General features: G+C 44.1%; 2 protein-coding genes across 2 annotated transcripts; both read right to left on the minus strand.

The window, feature by feature from the left end:
- Nucleotides 1-391: 391 nt before the first annotated feature.
- LOC142889279 (kelch-like protein 33) lies at nt 392-5,982 on the minus strand. The gene is made up of 4 exons (XM_076027911.1): nt 4,838-5,982; nt 2,887-3,826; nt 2,618-2,785; nt 392-1,998 (listed from the first exon to the last, which is right to left on the minus strand). The coding sequence occupies exons 1-4, from the start codon at nt 5,940-5,942 to the stop codon at nt 1,476-1,478; spliced, it is 2,736 nt and encodes a 911-aa protein (XP_075884026.1). The 5' UTR covers nt 5,943-5,982; the 3' UTR covers nt 392-1,475.
- A 5,800-nt stretch (nt 5,983-11,782) lies between these two features.
- On the minus strand, nt 11,783-18,727 carry LOC142889284 (uncharacterized). The gene is made up of 7 exons (XM_076027916.1): nt 18,437-18,727; nt 17,094-17,198; nt 14,961-15,056; nt 14,257-14,334; nt 13,328-13,398; nt 13,059-13,230; nt 11,783-12,092 (listed from the first exon to the last, which is right to left on the minus strand). Exons 2-7 carry the CDS (start codon nt 17,160-17,162, stop codon nt 11,874-11,876), a joined length of 705 nt encoding a protein of 234 aa, XP_075884031.1. The 5' UTR covers nt 17,163-17,198; nt 18,437-18,727; the 3' UTR covers nt 11,783-11,873.
- Nucleotides 18,728-18,754: the final 27 nt, after the last annotated feature.

The raw sequence follows: 18,754 nt of genomic DNA on the forward strand, positions 1-18,754 counted from the left end.
GTGACTGAATTATTTTTTTTTAGACTTTAGAGAGCTTTTCTATTTGATTTAAGAAGACTGGATGGAACAAAGAAGGACAGTGTCAGTAGTGGGTTCGGTGCTGAACCCAAAAACTCAAGTTCTCAATAAGCTAGTTCTTAATATCGAAGTTGATATAAAAACAACTCACAAAGGTCTAACTAGAATTAAAAAAGACACTCCCAGGGTGTGTTGACCAGTCCGTTTTGTTGTCAAATGCACTGATAAGGGCAGTGTCCAGTCAATACAGAATGAAATGTATTTTTGCCAGACACCTTTGAAACCCTTATATCGCCGTAAAATAACAAAAAGACACTGTAATAACAATATAATAACAGTCAATAAACTTCCAAATAGCAGTAAGTGTATACTGTATGTATAGCCTTGTTCTTACAGCAGATGGTGTAGATGTCCATTACCATTGTTTGCTTTTCAGTCTTTTTATTGAGCTTATGGTCCTGAGCTGCAACATTTCCAAACCAAACTCGGAAGCCTCCTGTGAAAACACTGTCTGGAGAAAGTGATGAGCAAACTTGACAAACAGTTTTTCCTGAGACGCCTCTGAAAGAAAAAAAAAAAGTCCCAGTTGTCTTCTTGAACAACATGCTGCTGTTCAAAGACCAACAGATGGAATCAGTGATGTGAATGCACAAGAACGTAAAGAAGTAATGAAAGTAAAACTTCAAATCTATTTTGAATAACCAAAATCTTGAAAGGACAAAAACTATAACCCACTCCAAAAAGCACAAACCATTATAAAAGAGCAACTCTATCTCCAAAGTATCAAAAATAAATACAACACCTCACTTCACGAGGGAACAAGGCACTGCAGGAGAGTTGAATTTTCAAAAGTCTCAGCATGAACAATCAAAAATAATTTGTTGAATGGAACCTTCAGTGATTTCCTTCTATACTCTGTAACCAAGTCAAGACTCTGGCTCAGTTACATGGACATGGAAGACATGGGAGTCTCACAATGTATTGCATGATTTATCATTTTTCAAATAGTTCAGTGAAGAAGATGTAAAACTTTTTTTTTTATTTTTATTTTTTACCCCTAACAAACACTTCTACAACGGATTTGGGGGTTCCCATCCTATCCTGTATCCCATCCATCCAATTCCAATCTAAATTTTCTCAACATGCAGGAGGCCTATTGTAAAATTAGTAACACAACCTTTTATCCAATCTTCTCTGAGCAGTAACGTTTTTGGTTCTCTTTTGTGAAAAACAACACAAAAAACAAACCATGAGACCACCTTTGCTTTGAGGCTTTCAGGGGGTCTCATGGGGGAGCGGGGTCCGACCCCCTCCCCTGGACTCTCCTGTATTTCAAACACTGGTTTTAAGAAGATTTAGTAATTGGAAAGCAAACACTACAAGCGAAATATGAACCCTTGAAAAAGGCAACATTAAAATTTCCACCTCACAAAATACATCAGTGTCATCGACGTCGCTCACAATCTTAAATGCTGTGGCAAGCGCAGCATGGACGCCTTGATGTCATTGTTGGGTCCAGGCATCTTGCCCATGTTCTCCCACCTCTGCGTGGCGGGGTCAAAGCGATGGACCAGGGCGGTGTCGCTGTAGTCCTCTTGGCTGTACCCACCGAGCACGTATAACTTCCCCTCCATGACGGCGCTCCCGGCCCCCACGTGCGGCACCGGCAGAGACGCCACGGCCGTCCACGAGTCAGACGCCAGGCTGTACACCTCGCACGCCAGCTCATCCACGACAGCCATCCACTCGTCCGTGCTGATTCCACCGGCGACGTACAGGCGCTCACCCAGCGCCTCCATGCAGTGGTGCGCTCGAGGCGTCGTCATGGTTGCCATGTTGGTGCTTCCCGACTGCGGGTGGTACACGAACAGGGAGGCGAGACTGTGGTAGTCGCTGCTCTTCCCCCCAGAGACAAAGACTTGGCCTCGCAAAACTCTTGCTACGTGAGCACCCAGAGGCCGATCCAAGGGCCTCGTGAAGCTGAAAGAAGAAACGGAAAAATTGAGAATGGAGAAACTGAGAATTGAAAAAACGTTTCATCTGCTCAGAGTTCTGGGCTTCCTTTTTTCACCAGCTTTCTGGTGATTTAGTATCAGGAAGTGACAGGTGTAAACTGCCCTTAAATTAGCTATTTTTCAACTCATGTCTTTTAGCATTACTGGCATGCCGACAAACACAAAAAGTACAAAAAGTGACAACTTGCACACTTTTTGATGGGCTAGCTTTTTCCATGTTCCAGGTTGTTTTTGAATTTGCTCGACTTTCTATGTAAGAAGTCGCCCTGATTATTATCGCAACCCCTCTGCAGACTATTTAAATGTAAAAAAAATAAATATATATACAAACACATAAATATAATGAATGTAAAAAATGTGAGGCGTCACTGCCAGGCACCGCCTACTTTGAAAGCGTCATCAGAACAGGATTTTTGCATCACAAGAAGAATCTGAAAGTTTTTATTCTTGGTGAACAACACAACCCGAATTTCCCGCATTTACTTTAATACAGGTGATATTTTTTTTAATGTGTAAGTTTTAATTAAAATACATTAAAAAAAAAAAAATGAATTAACAACATCCCATCCCTCCCCCCCACATACCTCCAGGAGTTTGCAGTCGGACAGTATCTTTCCACATTATCTAAGTAGGTTGGGTCACAGTGTCCACCAATGGCATATATCTTTCCATCCAACACAACCACAGAGAAAGAGCATCTCTTCTCCCTCATGTCAGTCAGGCTTTCCCAGCTGTTTTGAAGAGGGTCAAACCTGCAGTTTTTTGGAAAAATACACTTATGCATACTGTTTAGGATTTCAGACATGCACTTAGCCCGTAATTACTCATTTGTGTTAATATTGTCCTCTCTCACCTGTAAACTGAATTGAGGGTATCACAGATGCCATAATACTTCTTGCCACCCAACACGTACAGCTTTCCACCGAGCACAGCCACCTCGTGTCTGAACCGCGCTGACTCCGGCAACTCTCCTAACTTCCTCCACTCCATGGCCTTTCTTATTCCTGTGTGGTTCCTTAAGGAATTTCCAAACCAGAGATCTTTGCTGATGCTGCGTCTGCCCAGGTCGTCGGACACGTGGTCTCCTCCGATCAAAACCAAACTCTCCTTGGGCAAATAGATACGCCACTGGCTCTGTGACTCAGTCTCGTTTGCGCAAAAGTCCTCGAAAACAGCTTCGTAGAGCTCCATCATGCTGTGGTCAGTCCACATGTTCAGAGACCGAACCTCCTTGAACTCCTTAAAAGTCATCAGTGGAAAGTGGATGGTTTTCATGAGGTCTTTAGCAAGCTTCAGCCTTTTCTTGGGCTTTGCCTGGATCCATGCCACAACTGCTTTGAATACAACGAGTTCAGATGAGACACAAAGTGAGTGGCTGTTGAGGTATCTTAGGAGCTGCTTGGCTGGCAGGTCCAAAAATTTTAAGGTGCAAGCCACCTTTTGGAACTGCCGCAGGACAAAATCATCAGCAGTCTCTTGGAGCTGTGCCATCTCGTAGGCTTCGGCAAAAGACGCCACATCCAGACAGGACTGAGGAGTTAGTTCTTGTTGCATAAACTGAATACACAACGAGAAGACGGGCTCGTACTGGAGCTGGAGAGCGGTGATAGTGATCTCAAAGACACAAGCCCAGCTGAGGGGTAGAGCCCCGCTGTAGGAGCAGTCAATTAGGAACTGCAGCTCCGAGGCCAGGAGGAATGGAAGGCGTACGCGGGACTGATGGGACTCCTTCATGCCCAGAGTGAACATGCTGCGGAAGTAGTCGCTGCACACAGCCAGGATGACTCTGTGGACTGAAGGGAGACTGGACTTAGGTACGGCTTAGACATGCTACACCCAAGATACTCCCATAAGACAAACTGGCCAAGACTGATGCGAAATAACACCATTTTTTTTTTTTTTTTTTTTACATGTAATCAACTAGAATGAAACAATAAGCTTTGTCACTCTTTAACATTTTGAACAGGAAATTCCCTCAAGGAAAGATGGCCAGGAGAAGACCACCACAAGAGTTGTCCTGTTGGAAGATTGCAAGATTTTTGAGATTCAAGAGTCAAATTTTGGTGATCCATCCTGAAAATCATCCTAAAGGATTTTCAGCCAGTCAGAAAATAAACCACACCAGTTAGTGCGCTTTGAGGAGAATGGCTACTTGAATGAATGAATACATAAAAATATACACAGAGACAGACAGACACAAATAAACAAACGCTATGCGGGAGGTTCAGCTATGACAAAAAGCAAGAAGCTACCAAGAGAGAGAAATGCACTGTGCACAAAATAAAATCAAACAGAAGCTGATTGGACAGATTGCATTGCATACTTTGCATTGGCTAACCTAAATGTTAAATTGGACTTTTTATTGTGCGTTGTGCCAATTTTTGCTATTGGTGATGTTTTCCCAAATGGTGTGCTGCTGTTCTGGTACTGACAGCTTCTATTTATCCACTCACTACTCCTTTTTTTTTTTTTTAATTGACGATTAACACTAAAGGCACACTTTGATGTCAGTGCCTGATTAACTGTGATGTGATGGCTTACACTGAGATTAGCTAGTATGTGTTAACATCATTATGCTGCCTGTGGTAAATCACTTCCACTTCCGCTTTGGCAACTAGTATGGCTTTTAAATGTGTGAGACGCCCGTTGTTTCACACTCAACTTTTGGACCGTTGGACTGTCTGGACTCACAATAACAAGGGTTTTGTAGATGGGTATGCAAATATGGGCACAGTTCTACTTTTTCATAGTTTTGTTCAAAATCTGAGGACTGGTGGCGTCTATTTATAGATGCTTCTACTGACCATGGAAGGATCCTCCCAAGACCTCCAGGGTGACGTCACAGCCAGCGCCATCTGCCCACAGCTGTTTGATGGCCTGGAGAGTTTTCACCATTTCTTCTTCAGCGGAAACAACGTCCTTCTTTTGCCCTTGAGTGTTTTTCGACCTCTCCTCCACCTCCGTGCAGACATCCAGTACTCTGATGGCTCCTAGTGATTCAGCTGCCGTTTTAATGCGGTGGATGGTGTCCACGTGTGGACAGGGAATAAACCCAGTGTATGCAAACTCCACAACTGCCTCTAATCCAACATGATCCACCTCAGGACCAAGAGACACCAACCTCCTCCTTATTCCTCCCTCATTGCAGTCCCGCACTGTGATATTTTCCACTTCACTCGGACTCAGGCTTGCCCGGATGTGTGAGCTGACAGCAGCCATGACCGCAGTGTGAACATGGAGGCTCTTGCCGTCAACTGTGGTCAAGATCAGGTCAGTGAGAACGGAACTGTGCCTGAACTCGCTTAAGGTGCCAAAGAAGTCATTGACAAAATCTTCTTTGCAGTAAACCTTGACCACGTCCTCATCGCCACTATCTTCTCCTTCCTCTGTTGAGCAGTCGTCCTCATCATCTGTAGACACCTCCTCGTCCTCCTCCTCTTCCTCTTGAAGACCAGAGTCATCATCTTGCAGACGTCGTGGCTCCATTGCCATCTTGTCACTCTGAACCTCTTCCTCGTCTCTTTCATAGCAGCTCGACTCTTTTTGGAAAGTGGTTTCCATCGTTGATGCTTCCACCATGTTGCTCTCATGCATCTCAACTTCTTTCTTCTTTAATTCTGCACACTTGAAATTCTCATCCTCAAAATCTGACTGGTTAAAATCCTCATTTTCAGATTCAGTGGGACCTTGGAGATTGTTTTCTGCATTGAACGTTGGGTTGTTTTGTGTTTTCATGTCTTCACTTTGTTGATTCCCAGTTCCACTCACTTGTTGTCCACACTGTTTCTGATGGACCTCTTCCATCTCATCATCATCATCATCATCATCATCATCATCATCATCATCATCACTATAGTCACATTTCTCTTCTGGCTCTTCTTTCATCTCTTCTCCATCCTTTGCCTCCATCGCTCCAGGTTCCTCAGGTTCTTCTATATCATCTACATCATCACTCTCTTCCCTTCTTTCTATCACCTCTCTTCTAATCTCCTCATCCAAAGCATTTACACTCTTCTGATTCTCCAACATTTGGTCCCTCTCCATTCCTACCAAATGATCCTCATCTCCCGCATCGCTCCTTGTGTCTTTTTCTTTCATTTTTTCCACCTCAAACTTCCTTTGCTCCAATTTTTCACCATCTTCCTCCACGTCTTTCTCGCTATCACGCAGCTCCTCGCTTCCTCCAATCTCACCCGTCGCCCCCTCTTCCTCGTAACCTCCCTCTATTTCCTCCAACTCCTGCGTGGTTCTGTCATTTTCACCGCCTTCCCTTTTGCTTTCATTAACCTCCCTTTCATACCACTTGACCTCATCAACCCCGCCGTCTTCTTGAGTCACCTCTTTTTCACAGCTCCCATCCATCTCCTCCTCTCTTTCCTTCTCCACATCACTCTCTTCCCTCCTCCTCCTCCTCCTTGCTTCTTCCCCTCCACCTCTCTCCTCTCTCCTCCTCTCTGACTCATTTCCTCTTTCTTCTTCACTCACTTCCTCCCACTCAAACTCTGCTCCCTCTGCCTCCCATTTGCCGCAGTCGTCTCGCTGCTCTCCCTCATTCTCACTGTTCTCACTCACCTCTGCTTCAGTCCAGCCCCTCACCCAGCTCCTCCATCTCCTTCTCCTGTTTGCCTCCATCTCCCTCTTCCATTGCTCGCACTCCTTCTCGTGGCATGGTTGCGCCACTGCCATGCTGTCCACCACTGCTGTGGCCACTTACTGAAATGTGATGCACATCTACTTTTAATCCACCGCTGTTGTCACAAGGCTGCTCTGCTGCGACTGCCTGCAGTTCTTCCTCTCCCGCCTCTCCCACCTCATATTTTACATGTGTGAGGAGCTATTTACAGTATGATATTTCACAAGGTAAATTGAAATCCTATACCATTTGAGTGCTGGACCTCAAATCTGCTTATGGTGGATGTAAATAAAAGGTTTTATGATTCTAATACATTTGAGTAATATTGTTTGAAATTGATATTAAATATTTTGCATTGTTTGTTTTATGTTGTTTACGTTTTGTGAATTAGCAATTGTGTTGTCGAGGACAATACAGCATATGCAACCTCGTCTTTCTGTTGTTGTTTTGTCTGTTTTGTTGTTGTCTCGTCTCTGCAGCGTATTCCTGAAGCCATCAGCCAAACTCGCCAGACGTGAAAATGTGACAAACATGGCAGTGATCTAGACCTGGAGGCATCCGCGTCTCCTCTCAGCCCATGAACCGAGTCACATCTTGACCATCTGACTTTGGAATCAGTATTAAGTACCTCGCAGAGGTTGTGTTGCACCTCCAAAGCCAAAGCGGAGGAATGTGGGTCAAGGACTGAATGTCGCACAAGGGGAAGGAGGAGGCCTAATGTGCAATAAAACAACGCCGCAAAACACCTGTCGCCTTTTGTGCTGACAGCAAAAAAAAAAAAAAAAACCCACTCCCCTCCATTCTAACCTTCACGCACAAACAAAACGACTTCACAGGTCGCGCACGCTCGACAATGGACTTGTGAACACACGGCGCCTCCGAAGGACTGCGAGGAGGACTGATTTAAATGGCATTTGCTGAATGGAAAGCTGCGGCTGTTTGTTTATTAAATACTTTAATCCCTGAGTAAGAGCCTGCTGTGGAGCTAATGATCCCCTGGGCCCCATTCATTTGCTGCATTGCATCTCAACATTGCAACAATGACAGTCTGAAGGTATTTCTTTGCTCTCTTATTTTGTTCTCCAGCTTATTGAAGCCAAAAGCCATTTTGTCAAACTTACTTTTGAGTAAAGTTATTTAAACTAAGAAGAAACATTTTTCCCATTGGTTGGACTTGATCCATTTTGAGAGCATCAAGGACATTAAAAAAAAAAAATGTGGATTTCACTTTGCCAAAGTCAGCCAGATGTCATTCTTGGCTCTTCTTCAGCATTTAAATGCACCAAGTGTTACTTGGAAGCCTTGGGTTGCAAGTCAGCGCTAAGGTTTGCTCCTTGCACCCTGGATGCTGATGTGCAATGCAAACAATGGGAATGGAAACAACTTAGGAGCTGCAAAAGCTCAGGCTTGAAATACAGTCTGGCTGTCGGCCAGCAAAGTTAGGAGTTGAGCGTACAGCACAGGGACACCTATAAAAAAAAAAAAAGAAGCCTGTTACTAGGCAGCCCTTTTTCTAAAGGCATATCACATTTGGTCTTTCCAAAGCTCGATGCAATCTTGCACTCTTAATGATGACAAAATATAGAAAGGCCTTTCAATGGAGTCAACACCGCCTGATTCCATTGAAATGATCTGAAGCAGCGGAGCCACTGTGAGCGCGTCAGCTGCAAGTGAAACTGGTGGGCAACAAAACACACAACTACTGCCCGGGGATACAGTGACTGTCAACAGGGTCATCAGGTGTGTGGGTGCGTGCGTGCAAACGGTGCACTTCAAATGGGCAGGCAATTAAGTGAGTCACATTATTCAACAAAGTTCATGTTCTGATGCAGAAAAAAAAAGCTCAATTTCAGCAAATTTGGAACTGAGGTTCTTTTTTCATCAGTTAACAGAAAGCATGTGACTCATAGCAATTTGGACCATACACGTATTTAGCTGTGCCACAAACACACAGCTCTTACTTCAAGTCAATACTTGTGCAAATTTGTACTTCATCTCAAATTAGAAGTAGAATTACAATTAGAATGCCTTCATTTATCCCACATTGGGGAAACTGACATAATTACAGCGACATGTCATGCAATAGAGAAGAAAAAAATATTAGAATTTGAAAAAAAGAAAAAAAGATAAGAATTTATAGAGTAAGAATGGAAGGGAAAGCCAACTATTTACATCCTCATGGACCCTTCACACGCTGCAGCAACTCACCTTCTAATTCTGCAGTCCAAATCATTACCATGACAACACATGCAGGAGGAGTGAGGAGTGAAGAGTGCTGGGATGCCGCTCACCTCTCAGCTCCTTTTACCTGGAGGCACTGCAAGCTGGACCTCTCGTTATCTTCTCACAGATGCTACATCTCCTGCAGAGCCTTTCGCTTTTAGAAATATACAATTTGCACAGCAGATTGCACAGAGAAAAGTTCTGAAACGTACCGAGGTGTGCTTGTCTGTGTCTCCAGAGAGTCTCTGCAGTTCTAAGCGAATAAGTTCCTCACACAAAGAAGATTTTTTTTTTTTTTTTGTCAAAATACAATTTAGATTTATTGAGCTTCTACGGCTCAATGACACACAGAGGAAAAAACATACACGGAAATAAAATGAAAGGTCTGTCAGATAAAATATACAGTACCAGGGTGGAAGTAAAACACCTCTAGGCATTGAATTAAAATAGCGTATACAGTACATCTAGGTGTGGTGTGAAAAATGAATCAGAACTTTGGACACGAACCCAAACAATGTGACATTAAAAACACAACATGAAAATAAAAACATTCTAAATGGCTTTTTTTCCCCCCAGTAAATTCAGACTAAGTAGCGTGTGCGATTGTCTATTCACATTTCTTTTTAAATCACGTGATTGACTTGAAACTAACATAAAACACAGTTATTGAAAATGTGACGATGACGTTTGAACTGCTGAAGCTCTCGGTTGAGGTTTGTCTAACTTGACCGAAAAAAACCAAAAAAAAAAAAACAAAGACATTTATGAGGAGAAGGAAGAAAAGCAGAGGAAGGGGAAATAAATACAAGTCCATCTGTTTTCAGCATGTGATTCATGATTCGGTAAACAGATGCATTGTGGGTCATAGGAGCGGTAGGAGCAGATCGGATCTCACCTGCTATTGCTTTAATTAGGTCGTGCCCTATTTTTGAAGTCCCTGCATTGGTGGAGAGTTCCTCCGGGAGGAAGAGGAGCCGGCCGAGGAGGCGCCGGCGGTGCCAAGGAAACGGGAGACTTGGCGATGCCGCGGTGGGAAACACAGGGATTGCATAGTTCAGCGGCATCTGCTCGTTTTCTCTCTTTTCTCTCCATTACTCTCTTTTTAACTTCTTCTTCTCTCTTTCAGTCTTTTGCAGCCGTGACAATTTTCCGTGCGACCCTGAGTGAGTCCCTGCACGAGGGTTCATGTGAGAGACATCTTTAAGCTGGAGGCTACGACTACACCCACTGGAAAATACGGCTCAACCAGTGAGGGAGATACAGGGGGCTTCAGGGAGGGCGAGACCCCCTGAAAGCCTTAAAGCAAAGTTTTAAAGGGGCCTCATATTTTTTTTCAAAAAGCTAAAAAAAAAAAAAAAAAGTTTATTATTAGCTGCGTTTCCATGACAGTGTTTCGCAAAATAAAAGCGACATTTCTAAAATTTCCACAAAGCACAATTGCGACTTGCAGGTGTTTCCACTGAATGGTGTGAAGCCGTAATTCTGCTCAAACGTCGTCCCGCGAGAATTGAGCAGAATTACGGCTGTTTTCGTTTGTTTGCGCTTGTTTGCTGTCAACAATGGTCGTTATAATTTTCCCTTCTCTTCTTTCGTAGAAAATATTCCGTCTCCTCCACCGTCCAATCATAACGCGCCATTTTCACTGGTCAGTGAACTGGTCACGTGACCCTGTACGTCACTTTAGATTGGTATCGAGTAACAATCAAGAGGATGGGGAACGCTGGATACCACGTAATCATAACCGGCCACACGCTGCACAATATTAATCAATCAATTAAGCGATGCGATGCCAAGGTTAGTTTGATTTCTAACATTATTCCGTGAAAAGAGACATTTGTGTCTTCTAGCCTGGCGTTATTCATGATTTGCTTGGGGTGTACAGTGCAGTGGGCTAGCAGAAAGCGTTGACTTGCGCTAGCAAAATTTGGGTAAAAATTTTGTTGACGAAATTTGTTCAAACAGACTCTTCACTGATAAAACACACACTGGCTAACTGGGTGCAAATGTAATGAATACTGTGTGGTGTAGTCGCAAAACAGCTACTACTTGTTTAACGGGTACTACGCAGAATGTGGCGCCTGTTCTACGGAGTTCTGCTCCAGTGGACCTCACGGACTCTCGGGACTCACTCTGGGTCTTCACAGCTCCTGAGTGCTGCCAGTGGCTCAAACAACAGTTCACGTGTCACCAGCAAGAAGGTGAGAAATTGGGGCTGAAGATAAGATGATGGGAGGAGGACGGGGAGGAGGGACGTCCTGACACTGCAGCTGGTTGCTGTGAATTGTAAAATGTGGCTGTCTCAAAAAAAAACACCTGTATTTCAAAAGAAAAATGTTTCTTCTAAAAAAAACCAACTTGAGTGTATTGCACAGGAGGAGAAGGAAGGGGCGTCTATTTCACAAGGGTCTAAACAACCTTCCGGACTGCGAGATGCTGCTCAACATCGTAGAACGACAACAGCAAGGAATCAGCAACCATATTGATTTCTATGTGGTTGATTTCTATATCGTTCTACCGCAGCTCTTTCTGCACTCTAGCAGTTACCAGTATTTCACACTGCCTAAAACCATTCAAGGAAAATGAGCCATTTATTTGCATCGTTGCATCGTTTTGGTGCCTGCAGGCTTTTCAGATTCAGATTGGATCGCAGATTTATTTTAAATATGAATGGAAAACAGCCAGGTTTTTTTTTCTAACATCAAAATAAGAAAGACTGGACATGGACGAAATCCAACTCATTCGAGTCCAGTTCATTTCTTGCTTGACAGCCAACAAGTCAATTGTTCTTGGTGTTCTTTTCTTTTCACATTGTGCTTTCATTGAAATAGTATAGTTGCTGCCAAGGGTCTGGTTGAATCTGAAGAATCTTTAAGCCTTGAAAAAAACAACCCACCACTCTGGTGGGAGATCATACATCTAGGTCCTCTTTGGTTCAATGACACCTACCATGGGCATGATGTGGGACGTGACGGTAACAGGGTTGGTCAAGCTCTAATCCACGGCAGAATGAAAGACACGATGAGGATGATGAGGGAGAGGGAGAGGGGCAGCGAGAAGAGGAGGAGCAGAGGAAGAGAGAGCGACGACGGCCACAGAGACATCAGGACCCTGGTGCCTCCGCCGTCGTGGGCTTCCAGCGCGCTCCTCTGCGATTGGACGCTTGGCCGACAGATGACCAGCGGTCGGACCTGTGATATGCTCTCCTGCGGGGCACAGAAGAAGAGGAGAAGCTGCTGTTGTCACTGTCTTTGACTGTGTGACGAGGACAGTAGCATGCAATCAGACTGAGCTGGGGGTCCGAAGGCCCTCAAGGAGGCACTGAAGGCTAAAGGTCCTTGCACACTGGGCCAAATAAACATGAAGGCGTGACCCAATCCAAACAGCTCCATGACCCACTCATTGGTCACGAGCCACCAGTTGAGTTGAGTTGATCGTCTCTTTTCTTTTTTCCCCCCTGCTGCTGTCACTGCCACAGAAGCAGAGTACCGCTGCACAAAGGCAAAGTTCTGCCGTGAGGTCCGATGTCCAAAATTCCGCAGCACCACTTCAGTGTCTGGTCCTCTTTGCTGTCACGCTAATGGTGGAAAAACATCTTCAGTTCAGCTGAATACATCCTGATGAGGAATCCCATCTTGACACTGTAACATTTAAATGGCTCTCCATGTACTAAATGGAATAAATGGAGTTTATCCCATTCATGGAATGGAATGGAGTATTATATCATATTAATCATATTATAAATGGAATAACCTCCATTTATTCCATTTAAACTCTTTATTTCAGAGTTTAAATGGAAAAAACTTCTGTTTCTGCCAAAGTCTTCCAGAAACCTGGGCATGGCTTCCTCCACTTGGCCCTCAGCCCTTCTTAATGTGTCTAGTTTGAGCTGTTTGTTTCTTTTCTTCTTCCTTGTTTTTCCAGAAATGGACTTACATCTCGTTCATGAGACTGTATAAGAATCGCAAACGCTGCGTTTTGTCCCTATTTTACCACGAGCAGAAGGTAGACGTGCAGTTTTTCCAGTTCACACCAATTATTTTCAGTCTGAACAAAAGCTGGTTCCAATTTTTCCCAACTAAACTTTCTAAACAAAGACACAACTGCAGTGTGATTCCGTCCAAAGCGGATCCTAAGCTGGAACCTGAAACTGCATTCTTTTGCAGTTGTACCTCTAAAATGGTCCTGCTTTGTGCTCTATCTGGACTGAGCCGGAGATTCCAGCGATGAGATCTGTGGCTCCGCCCACCGTCGTCTTCGCTCTCCGTGGTGTCCTGCCGAGACACTCGTGGGCGCTTGCGTCTCCGAGAGCTGATTCGCTGAAGAGAGCCCGGCTCCTGGAGTCTGAACCAATGGGAGGGGAGGGAACGCAGAGGACAGACTTCAGCAACGGCGAGTTGAGGACGGCGGTCCAAGAAACAGCACAGCAATGGAGTCCAACCTGCAGTCTGTGTCCTCTATGTCGGCGTCGGCGTCGCTCTCCCCCTGAGGGTCCGACAGCGCGCACTCCTCCTGCACAGAGCGGGAACACGTGAAGGAATCTCTGGCTGCGTTTCCATGACAGTTTCTCCCAAAATAAAAGCGATATTTCTAAAATGTTCCATTGGTTTGCCGGTGTTTCCATTGAATGGTGTGAACAAATCTCGTCCCGTGGAGTTTTTGACTTTTTAAAAAAAAAAAATATTTTTTTTATATTATCCCGCAACATTGTTGTTGCGGGTGAATCACCAGACTTCTCAACACATGAGTAATCAGCTGAGTGATGTGATTTTTGCCTCCACACATCCAAACGAAACGCAAACGTCTGACTGATGAATGAAAGTCTGCTGGGTTGAAGCTCCACAAGCTAATGCTAATGCTAATGAACTTTGTCTGACAGTCTAACAACGCTGTCTTTTTTTTAGCACTGCTTCTAATAAAAGTATTTTATTTTTAAGGAGCCCTCAGCTGTGTCCTTTATTATATTATATTATGTTATGTTATGTTATATTATGTTATATTATATTATATTATGTTATATTATATTATATTACGTTATATTATATTACATTATATTATATTATATTATATTATATTATATTATAATATATCATAATATATTATATGATGTTATATTATATTATCTTTTTCCTCGCGTGCACAGTCACATCGGCTTTCTACCACATCAACATTTCACTGCACTGCAATGCAACATGTGAAAAAAACAAAACAAAACCCTGCATCCAATCAGCATGCAAGGTTTTTTCTTTGCTGCAAAGTTGCTCTCTTTTCCAAAGCTTTTCAAACCACCAACCCCGGTTTTCATTTGTGGCTGTAAAACGCAAACTGTCATCGTGTTGCTTCTGAGAGGTTGAGGAACACACGCGTTACCTCTGTGCCGTATCCTTCCGAGTACCTGGTGACCATCACTCTGTTTTTTCCACACTGTTCACATGGTGGGAGTGTCTCCTGGGAGCGCAGAGAGATTTTGTTCATTTGTTTATTAAATACAAACATACAAAGTCAAAAGTTTGGACTCATACTTCCGATTTGATGGTTTTTCTTTCATTGTCGTGACTGTTTTGCATTGTAGGTTGTCACTCAAGGCATCAAAACTAGGAATGAATACATATATAATATGTATTCAACAAACAAGTGTAAAATAACTCAAACACATTTTATATTTTAGATGATCTAGAATAGCCACCCTTCATACAGCATATATACAACATCACATATTTAGGTGTTTAACATTTTTTCCTTTTGCCACATTAATCCACATATGTTGGTCATACAGTTGGTGCCTTCAGTTTGTATCTACAGTTTAGAAAATAGTCACGAGAAAAAGAAGATACAGGTGTGTCCAAACCTTTGACTGGTCGTGTGTTGATATATATTTTTTTTTAACAAAGTATATCTCACATGACATTTTTAAAAGTGCAGTAAAATAACCCCAGTAAAAAAAAAAATAATAATAAAAAGCCAGAAGCAGAGCCTGAACAAAGGTCAGCAGGCACTTAAAGGCAGAACGCCGAGATGAAGGGAAGTCTGTGAGCGCAGCCACTTAAAGTAGGAAGAGAGGCTGAGCGACTCACCGGCGTAGGCGTGTGTACTTCTGAGTAGAGTGTGCAGGGAGCAGCCTCCTCACACACACACACTGCATCCACCTCCTCCCTGCAGCTCGCCCCCATCTGAGACAGAGAGCGAGAGAGAGAGAGAGAGAGAGAGAGAGAGAGAGGAGGGAACAACACACTCAGTGTCCGTCTGACTCGCACACAGAATTGTTCATCCGCTTATGAACACAGTCAGTCAAAGGGATGACAAAAAAACACAGAGGGAAAACTTGCATAATGTTGTAGACCAGTGTTCCTCAACCACTGTGCTGCAGCACTCTGAGATAGTGCCAGGTGTGCTTGGAAGAAGTTCCAATTTCACGTAATCTGGGCTAAAAATAACAATAATAATAATAATCTTCCGTTGCCGAGTGACTTCAAAAGGAATACGCAGGTCCGTCTCAAAAATAATTTAGAATAATTCACGCAACAGGCGGCCCAAGCCCGGTATTGAGTGAATAGAAATGAACATGACGTGGAAATATTTCACTGTGTGTGTCATGAATCTAAATATAATAACTCTCTCGGCACTTTCTGAAACAACTGACAAAAAAAAATTGAACTTCTTCACCACATTTGAATTTTTTGAGACCTACCTGTAAGCATATTTTCCACCCTCATGGTCATTTTTGATAATATTTTTGGTTGGTTTTGTGCCATGGGATTTTTTTTTTTCTTTTTTTTTTTTTTCAATGTAAAAAATGTGCTTAAACCCCCCCCACCCCCCTCCACTGATGTACAACAACGAACAGGAAGACTTTTGTCTGTCACCGAGGAAAAAGCTTCTCATGGAGGTGGGGGGGGGGGGGCCTCGCTGGTGACATTTTCACCTTCCCCACCTACTCGCCACTGTTGCATGTGGGATGAGGATGAGTCAGTCACACCGAGTAAATAGCATCAAAGCTGATGACCGAGGACACGTCCGCATTATTTTATTTTCCTCTGCCAGGTGTAAATCCACCGCTCACTGCTCCGGTTCGTGGATAATATATATATTTTTTTTAAATGGAATGTTAGACAGGGCGACGCGGTGGTGCAGTGGTGAGGAAGAAGCGGCTATTTGAAATCAGATGGATGGATGAACGTTGGACAGAGGCCCAGCAAACTTTGTCTGGTTCTCCTCCCTCTGTTGTTGTTGCTCCACAGGCCTGAGTTCTCCAATCACCTGCTCAACCAGCCCAATCATCTCCCTGATCACAGCCACCACCTGCTTCCTCCACCCACCTTGGCTTCATTGGTCAGCTGCTGATTCTCTGGCTCCGCCCCCGCCGATCACACTCCTCTGCTGCTCTATAAAAGGGGGCTGGGTCCAGTTCACTTTGCTCTCTCTCTGTCACCTGCACCAGCTGCATGCCCGGGTGCTCCTGAGGCCCATTGAAGCCTTGGAGTTTGTTCTTGTAGTTTTGCCATCATCTAGTGTACAAGTCCTGCCTTGGAACAGGTAAGGAGGCGGCCTCGTATACACAGACATCACGTAGGTTGAAGCTTTGTTAAGCCACACTGGGTAAGGGGTGGCTGCCACTTTGCTGTTTATTGCACTGGACAGAGCAGTCAGGCAGGCTTTTGCTTCTTGACCAGTTAGCTAGCTAGCTAGCTCACTAGCTAGTTAGCTCTGTGTTTCCCCCTAGCTCTTTAAGATTGTTATTTTGCAAACATCCATGCTCCCCTGGCAGCGTCGTGATTGTTTTGAACATTTTGAGCTCTTTTAAAAAAAATTTGTAAATACTTATAAATAACTGGAGCATAAAAAAAAAAAAACAAGAGTAAAAGCACACAGCAGCTTCTTCATCTCAATACCTGTGGCGACTCCTTTAATTCCCTCCCCAATGCTCAGCATCACTCTGGCTGACCTTTGACCCGAGACCACCCTGACAGCTGGGAGAGGCTCCAGCAGACCCCCATGACCCTGACTTCAGGAAGATATGGCCACTGAAATGGAAATTAATATCAGAGAGGGTGACTGATATTTTACACCCATTATTGATGATAAAATAGAATATATTTTTTTAAGCTTTTTGAAAAAATATGAGACCCCCTTAGGATTTCTGTCTGACAAAACAGGCTCCGTACAGTGATGATGATGATGATGATGACGACGACGACGACGACGCTCACCTCACAGCCATTGTCAGACGTCTCCCCGGAGGAAAAGAGGCCTTGGGAGTCGGATTCCCTCCGCAGCATCACCTCCGACCGGACTCACACACTCACACAGACATGCTGCGACACACACACACACACACACACACACACACACACACACAGCACAGAAATGAGACCACAATGTTGCATTCATGTTAAACAAAGTTGTACACGGTTTGATAGCGTGGCTGCGTTTTTATGTTCTACTTTAGGATTTAAATAGTCTGCAGGCAGCATGGTGCGAAAAAAAAACAACAAAAAAACAAAAATGGAAAAAGAGCCAGCAACACTCAAGCGTCCATCGTGAAAAAAAAAAATGTTTTTTTTTTTTTTCTTTTTTTATCTCACTGGCAGGCGTCATGGATCAAACAGAAACGCGTTCCAGCAAAGTCTTCCTCAGTGTGTACGACCACACAGGACACACACGCCTGAGCTAGACACAGGTGTACTGATGATCCAAGCCTCACATCACAAATCATTGGGGGTGGGGGGGGGAAGACCCAATACAAAATAAAGGTATGAAAGTAAACAACATGAGAGGTAGGCGTGACAGAACTGTATGATGACGTCATTTCCTGTATGAGGAAGACTCTTTGATGCCTGCCAGTGAAATGAAAACATTATGATTGTACCTGTTTGTGCTGGTGAGACAGAACACGAGTTTGAAACCGTTTGTGAAATTATAATTGATTGTAATTATTAGCTGCTTCAGCATTTCAGGTAAACAGACAATAACTGCCCATTGTGCGTTGATGCAATATGTCTAAACTGTAATAATAATAATAATAATAATAACAACAATAATAATAACAATAAAGAAGTCAGAGTTAGTGCAGAATATTAAACTATTTTCATTCTCAAGTGTTGCCGTGTAATTTGTCCCATTTAAGAATAAAGTGATGGGATTTTATTCTCTCCTTCCGCCCTTCCTCCACTTTTTGTTACTCTGCGGGGTCACGAATGTGACACCACCCCCAGCTGTAGGCGGATGACGTCACTACGCAAGCAAGCGAGCAAGCAAGCAGCAGCGTGCTTCGTGCGGTCTGAGATTTGACGTAACGGCGCCTCGCCGGAACATCTGGCCAGCAGCGTTACGTAACAGCCGAGGGGACTCGGCGTTAAGACCCGGGATAAGTTTTCGAAAAAAATAAATAAATAAATAAATAAATCCCTCCAAAGGGGGGAAGAAAAAAAAAACACGAAGAGAAACAAACAAACAAACAAACAAAAAACATATCCTATTTATCGTTTTAACGTTGCAACGCTCTAATGTGACAATGGGACAGTGGAACTCTTTTATGTTATTTCTCTTTTACCTGGAACGCATCGTGTCCGCCGTGGAGCAGCAGCAGCAGCAGCAGCAGCAGCAGCAGCAGCAGCAGCGGTCTAGAGGATGAGCAGCAGCAGCAGCAGCAGGACGCGGTGGTGGTGCTGGTGGTCACGGTCGCGCGGGGAAGCCATGAGCCGCAGCCGCCTGACGCTGCTTGACATTGTAGCAGCGGAGCCTCCGAGTGATGTCAGTGTTGCGGCCTCAGCCCCGCCGATGACTGGCTGACAGCTGCACGCGCGCGCTCACCGTGCGCGGACACCATCCCAGAACGGTGCGGGAGCGCGGAAAGCGGAGGGAGGGAGGG

Source organism: Nelusetta ayraudi, unplaced genomic scaffold (genome assembly GCF_046127955.1).
Source record: "Nelusetta ayraudi isolate G7.1 ecotype Tasmania unplaced genomic scaffold, CSIRO-AGI_Nayr_v1 ptg000022l, whole genome shotgun sequence".
Taxonomy (NCBI): Eukaryota; Metazoa; Chordata; class Actinopteri; order Tetraodontiformes; family Monacanthidae; genus Nelusetta; species Nelusetta ayraudi.